General features: G+C 39.5%; 1 protein-coding gene across 1 annotated transcript; it reads right to left on the reverse strand.

Moving 5' to 3' along the window:
- Nucleotides 1-4,934: 4,934 nt before the first annotated feature.
- On the reverse strand, nt 4,935-5,927 carry LOC148513540 (olfactory receptor 1D2-like). Its single transcript, XM_088481728.1, has one exon. It carries the CDS (start codon nt 5,910-5,912, stop codon nt 4,935-4,937), a length of 978 nt encoding a protein of 325 aa, XP_088337854.1. The 5' UTR covers nt 5,913-5,927.
- Nucleotides 5,928-7,399: the final 1,472 nt, after the last annotated feature.

The raw sequence follows: 7,399 nt of genomic DNA on the forward strand, positions 1-7,399 counted from the left end.
GTCAGAACTTTGTTCCAGAATTTGTTCACTTTCCTTAAATATCATGAGGAACACTTTGTCGGCAAAAAAGGCAATTTAATATTCCCTGTTGCCGAAAGATACACCTGTGTAATCCTGTATACCTGTATAACCCTGCCGCTTCTTAATGTTACACCAAAGTGACCAGACCTTAAACAGGAACAGAGATAAGGGGCATCCCTGACTTATTCCACATTGAGTAATGACAACAGTGGAGTTGAATCTTCGATAAAATTTGAGAAAGCATCTGAGAACCCAAGCTGACTAAAGTTGGGTGCACACTTGTCCAATCCTCAGGAGATCAGACTCCAGATCAGATGGTTTATACGTACAATCCTACTGAGGACCTGGTGACAGATTCTACATACAATCTATGCCTACACACTTGACCAATTGTTCAGACCTCCAATCTGCAATTTCTCAAACAATCTGCTGAAACGTTGTATCACCATACACATTATTCCAAGCTTTAGCAGACCAACTGCCACTCACACAAAAATTTACATAATAAGGGGCTTTGCTACACTGCACAGTATGATCTGTGCAGGCTAAAGAAAAGGTTAATTTAAAGAAACATGTGTGGGGTAGCCCCCCAAATCAATAACCAGTCCTGAACCTCTGAAACTGATCTGCTATTAAAAAATAGGTAGAAAAAACTGTGTTGGGTTCCTCCTATGTTACAATAACCAGCAGCAGGCTGATCCAGTGGGGGGGGGGATAATGCAGTAGCCAGGGGACACACAGGGGGAGATCCCCCTGCCATCACATTAACCAGCTCCAAACTGGTAAACCCAGAACTTGAATTCCTCAGAAAGTGGAGACCCCAAAAATAAAATGGAGTCCCCCCTTCTTGAGCAATAACCAGCCCTTTGGCTGGTGGCGGTAGGTTCAGGGTTCTTGTGGTAAAAAGTAAATCAAATTGTTCTTTACAGGCAGCCTACAGGTACCAGCAAGCCTGCCCAGGCATGCCAGCACTTGTGGAACTACAAATGCCAGCATACAGGGACATTAGGGTCCCACTGACACCCATAGTCCATCTATAAAGAAAATATTAAAATAAATACAGGACACTGATTATTGTAATAATTTATTGACCAGCACCTTCACCTGGTGGGTGACAGGCATTAAGCTCTTTTGCATGGTGCCCGAGGACAGCTGTCTTCTGACTTTAGGAGATCGTGCATGCGCCTTCCCTGCCGTCTGACTGCCTGATTTCACTTGTATCACAGTCTGCTAGTGTTCATCTTTTTGCTTTTTTTTTTTTAAATAAATATTTATTTTGTTACTTAATAAAATGTACTCTTTTATTTTGCAAAACATAAAGATAAGGCAAGATAGAAGTAACTTCCAAAACCCAGTGTAGCTTTTATAAGTATCCTTCCTCTCTTCTTGAAGGTGATGGTTAAAGTCTTGGTTCAGATACTGTAGCAACGTAAATGAAAAATAAATATTTGTATGAATACATTTAGTCTAATAACAACTGTACATTTTCCACTCAGCAATCTGGTGCCTAATGGATGAAATAGAGTAGAACTGTCATAGATAAACCTCTGATTATTTATAGCAAATATCAAATCCTGTATGTAAAATGTGTGAGAATTACTATGTACAAACCTTGTCACTCTCTGCTTTTGGTAGGCAGTTTCTCCAGTCATGTGACTCTTTGAACGTTCAACGCTACTACCCAATTGGTCAATATATTTAATCAACCTAAAGTAATAGTCTACATAGAAAATGTTCTTAGGCTATGAAGAAAGGTACATGGCAGAGAAATTGCGTCCAGTCTATAGATGATGAGTGCCCCACCAATACTAGTAGTGATAATGGATAGTGTATTCGGTATGGCCCCATCTACTGTATATGCTAGGAACCCTACCTATCCCACCTGTGACAGGACAAACTAAGGGGACCCACCATAGTGCAAGGTCCCCATCTTGGGTGCAACGGGTAGGTAGAAGCACATTATACCTCCAAGGTTCTCCCAGTCCATTTTGCTATGGTGAGATGATTAGACTGAGGGAATCTTGTTCTCTCTATCTGTTGTAGGACTACAAGATTCTGGATATAAACTTGTCCAAATTATATATTGAAAAAAATGAAAAATTATTTAAAATTTTAATCTCTTCTGCATTTATTGAGCTCTTGTAGGTCACTCGGATAAGAAAATGTTTTTTAAGTATCACTTTTTTTTATCCCTAAATAACAAATGATCACAGAATAAGATTGTTTTATATATTTATCAGTAAGGCTGTATTGGATAAAGACTGCAAGACGTTTGGTAACTACTTTGTGGTCTAACAGATATTTTTATGTATAACAAAAGGAATTATTTACTGGGGCAATCTTTGCACTCTACCAGAGCTGTAGAAGACCCAAAAAATCCTCACTGGACTTATTGGGCACAAACACAAATGTAAAAGGGGAGTGGGCAAAAAAAACAAACAAACTGTATTTTGCGACCAATTCTGTTTTTTCTACAAAAGCAAGATGCGACCAACTCTGCACAACTGCGCCAAACTTCACATTCGAGTACCAGGAGCAAATGTGTCACGAATATGACAAGATGTGTGGCTCAGCTGTGAGTACTAATGATACTATAAACACAGTGCTCAATTCCTACACATTGCAGTGATTGGCTAGGGAGAACAAAATGAAAAGCGACTAAACTAGCTTAAGTAAACTAGACGCAAATATAAAATTAAAACTTTTTTTATTATGAAATATAATAAGCTTAGTCCTTGATCTATTTTTCAATGTTCAGTACTTTGTAATGTTGAATTTAAATCACAGCCGCAGCAGTGTTACTTCCTGTGCATTATGTGTCTTACATGCCTTTGTACAAACAGTCTACATTGTCATCATCACCAACTAACATGCACCGGGTCTGAATACCGGCAAGTATTGTCCTTCCAAACAGGCACAATTGCAGTTTTTGGCAGGACATGTCAGACCAAACTTATGTTGACATACCCTTACGTTACTTAGGGCCTGATTCAGACCCGGTCGCAAGCGCTGAGCGCTCGCAAATGGTTCGATGTTTGCCCACTGGGCATGTGCACGACGGAGCCGGCTCCGTTGTGCGCATGCACGAGACCCAGCTAGTGATGGGTGCTCCGTCACTCTGGGTCTCGCACCAAAGGGGGTGAGCTGTCGATGGTGAGTGACAGCTCGCCCATTATGGTGGACGGACCGGGGGGTTGGCCGGCCAAATGGAGGTATTCCCAATGGAACACTTGCTGTTTGGGGGCGGCCCCACTGACATCACCAGTGATGTCAGTGGGAGAGCTTCCAGCTCTGTTAGAGCCAGAAGCTCTCTGGGGCTTGCGGCCACTCGATGGTCTTGACCATCACCACCATCATCCTGGTCACTCGCTATAGCTGTGGGTGGCCAAGAGGCCGCTCCAAAAAAAAAACAACGCACAGATTCAGAGCGAGGGCTCTTTCAGAGCATCCGGCTCTGAATCAGGGCCTTAGTTCAGGCCTACATGCCCCTCTCCAGCCTTTACTGTGCCCCCTTGTTGTAGGGAGTGGTACGTTCAACTGGCCAGGGACATAAGCGCACATCGAGAAGAGATGCTCATGTGCATTTAAAAAAAGTTAATTGAGGCCTAAAGAAGCCACAACTTGTATTTACATCCAACTCTGAATGAGGTCTTAGGTATAATCTTAGTTTTATCATGAAAAAAATGTTTTCCTTACTGCATAGTTATATTACACTCAATACAATTATATTCCACTATGCTTCCATACACAGTTGTATTATAAATGTAAGTATAGCATACATACAGTAAGGGGCTCTTTAGGGGTTGAATGTATTTGCACTTTGAATGTAAACATTCAAGATGCAAAAAATGCGGCTTAAAAAGTTTATCCTTAAATGGTAATTTAATCATTAGTGTCCGCAATGATCTTTGTTTCAGTGATCGAGCACCTGTTATATCTTCCATGATAGACATTTCTGCTGATCTACACATCTAACTGTGTTGCATCTATGTGATCATGTCCTTACTGTACTCCATGTATGCTGTACCTCCCCTGTTCTCCTCACCCTGTGTAAGTAGATGGCAGTCAAAGAGGTGCAGAGAAAACCCTAATATGTAAAATAAAAAGAAAAAACATTATGTGCACCCATTTTAATTAGGGGTGAGCGAGTTCGGTTCTACTCGGTTCCGTTCGGATTTAAAAACCGAATCTTATTGGCTATCCAAAACTTGTGATAGCTGATAACCAATAAGATTCGTTTTTTAAATCCGAACGGAACCGAGTAGAACCGAACCTGCTCACCCCTAATTTTAATGTTCATGTGCAGTTGAAAAAAATATATTTTGTGCATATAAAAAATTTATGTTTTTAGATTTTTGTTTATATATTTTTTTTTATCAGTTCACATAACATTATGAAAGAAGGCACTAAAATTTAGTGGTCAACAAGGGTTTTAAGTAGAGATGAGCTATTTGATTTTGCTAAAAACTGAACACACCCAAACTGTGGGGTTCCTAAGTAGAACCTAATCCTGACCTGGGTCTTCTCACCAAGGTCTGAAGTCGGATTTAAAAAACGGATCTCACGTATTTTGGATTATATTTAAGTCCATCCCATTGTGCTTTCAGGTGCTGTGGTGATCAAAAGTGACTGAAGATTACTGAAAGTGAATGTTATTGTTTTTAGTAATACTACAGGAACAAAAACAGGTCCAAGCTACATGACTTTAACTGTTTTTATCATTTTTTTGTGAAGAAATCTAAAACCAAAACTGAATGAAAACACTTGAGTGTTGTTTTGCCAAAGCACAACGATGATTTAAAAGAACCAAGACCAAAACCACAAAATGGGGGTGTGGAGGTTGAGGTGTGTACTGGACATCTATGAAAATCTAGATTTAGGGAGTACTTTCATAATAAAATATTACTATAAAGTTATCTGAGTGTGTTTACATTCCTTTTATTCTCCTTTGGTACATTGGGTATCTTTGCAACGACCAGAGATTTCACTATGTTTTTAAGAGCCCCATGAACATCTTTATTTCTCAGGCTGTAAATTATAGGGTTCAACATTGGGGTGATGATTGTATAAAACACAGATAATATTTTGTCTGCTAAGTTTTTTGGGTGTTCAGGCCTCATATATATGAACACAGCTGACCCATAGAAGAGAATCACTATGATTAGATGGGAAACACATGTGGAAAAGGCTTTGTATCTTCTGGATTTGATCCGTAATACAGCTCTGATGATGTGTATATAGGAATACAGGATAACAGAAAGAGGTACAAGGAGCACTAAGGAACTACCCACATATTTCACGACATTTGATAAAGAAAAGTCACTGCAGGAAAGCTGCAGCAAATATGTCGCTTCACAAAAAAAGTGATTAATTATGTTAGGTCCGCAATATGTTAAATGACATAGAACATATATTTCCACAGATGATATGACACCGCCAGTCAGCCACGACGCGCTGATCATCTTAACACAAACCACTGTTTTCATAATTGCATTATAACGTAGAGGGTTGCAGATAGCGACATATCGATCGTAGGCCATGAAAGCCAGGAGGACGCACTCTGTTTCCACCAGGATAAGAAAAGAATACACCTGAATTAAGCAGCCGGCAAATGAAATACTTTTATTTACTGTCAGGATATTCACCAGCATCTTGGGAACAGTTATTGAAGTGTAGCAGATGTCCACAAAAGACAGATTGACCAGAAATAAGTACATAGGCTTGTGTAGGCGACTATCGGCTCTCACAGCGACTATCAGCAGGAAGTTCCCCATCACAGTAATCATGTAAACGATCAAGAAGAATTGAAATAGTGGAATTTGTAGGACGGGGTCTGTTGAAAGCCCGAGAAGAATGAATTCTGTCACCTTGCTGTAATTTCCACTTTCCATATTATGCTACTTCTAGTTATGTAGAGACGTGTTGTACTGCAAATAGAAGCACAGTTGAAAAAAAAAAACATATTCTCATTGTATCATATGAAGTAAAATCTCAATGTCTATAAAAATTGCATAAGCTTGAAAGTTGTACTGTGTGTTTATGGTGCATACACATGGGACGATCGACAACAATAACAATATCATTGTACGTTCTCCCGGGTGTGCTGGATGTTTGATATCGAACATCCAGTACACCATGTACCCACCAACGATGGCCAACGACCCGCGATCAACCATCGCGGGTCCCTATAGTAACCTGGTCAATATTGACCAGGTTGGCCTGCATGCACGGTCGATGGATGATATCGTTATCGTCCATATGTGCCTGCGCATCACAGGTCATTGGCCATGGAAAAATGCACAATATGAATGATAACGATATGATCGATATCATTATCATTCATATCGTCCATTTTAATCGTACCGTGTGCCGTGTGTATGCACCATAACAGAAATCTCATATGTGAGATAACTCAGCCATGCTGGCCAGGTGACAGCTACAATGTTGTTATCCCTATCCTGAAGACCAAACCATCACCTTTGTTGGAGGCCTTCAGTAGAGGCTACAGTATGCTGAAAGCTGGAGTATTTAGGAGATGCTACAGGGATACATTGCAATCCTACATTTCAGAAGAAAATGGCTCTGTAGTGAAAGGCCGTAGTGCTTGATGCTAGAGTCCTTCAGCATTGTGCATAGAAGCTTCAACAGTTGACACCAGAAGCCATTATATGTTCATGGTAAAGGTCACTCATTTAAAAGGGGATGGCACTAATTAGTGAGCAAGCTTGTCCTAAATTAAACTCCTTTACATTATAATCAATCACACTATTCCATTGCTCTTCTCAATAAGCTCAGATAAATTATTTATTGTTTTCTTGGTCACTCATCAACAGTTCTATCTATAGTCCATTTTGATCAAAACTTCTATTTTTTGGTGTTTTCTTAAGAAGATTTCCAGGTCACCTGATTTACTAAAGGTAAATAGAAATGAAAATTCTCCAATTTCTCAACTCTCCAAACCAAAAAAAACAAAAAAAAATCACCATATATCTCTCAATAATAGAAATTTTCAATTTCCACATTGTGACATGTAAGGTAGGGGGTCCTAGTAAAGGGTGATTTTTTTTAAAGTCACCCAGGAAAGTTCCAAAAATTACTACAATGGTTTCAACAGTTGAGATTGTATGAAGGCTTGTGAGACTTCCTGATCATTTCAATGGATAAAACCTTCTAAAGTAATTGGCATAAAATACTATTGGATAAGACTGAATATGCTATGGGCTACTTAAATTAATTGAAAGAGATAAACTCTATTATTATTATTATCCTTTATTTATATGGCGCCACAAAGGTTCCGCAGCGCCTTACACAGTACATAAATGAGCACACAAGAAAAACAGTTAATAGTAATACAAAACAATGCAGGACAAGGACAAGG

Source organism: Taudactylus pleione, unplaced genomic scaffold, assembly GCF_031769625.1.
Source record: "Taudactylus pleione unplaced genomic scaffold, aTauple2 ptg000277l, whole genome shotgun sequence".
NCBI classification, from domain to species: domain Eukaryota; kingdom Metazoa; phylum Chordata; class Amphibia; order Anura; family Myobatrachidae; genus Taudactylus; species Taudactylus pleione.

Coding starts and splice junctions, on each gene's coding strand:
- LOC148513540 (XM_088481728.1), bottom strand. CDS start 5,912: ATGGAAAGTGGAAATTACAGCAAGGTGACAGAATTCATTCTTCTCGGG.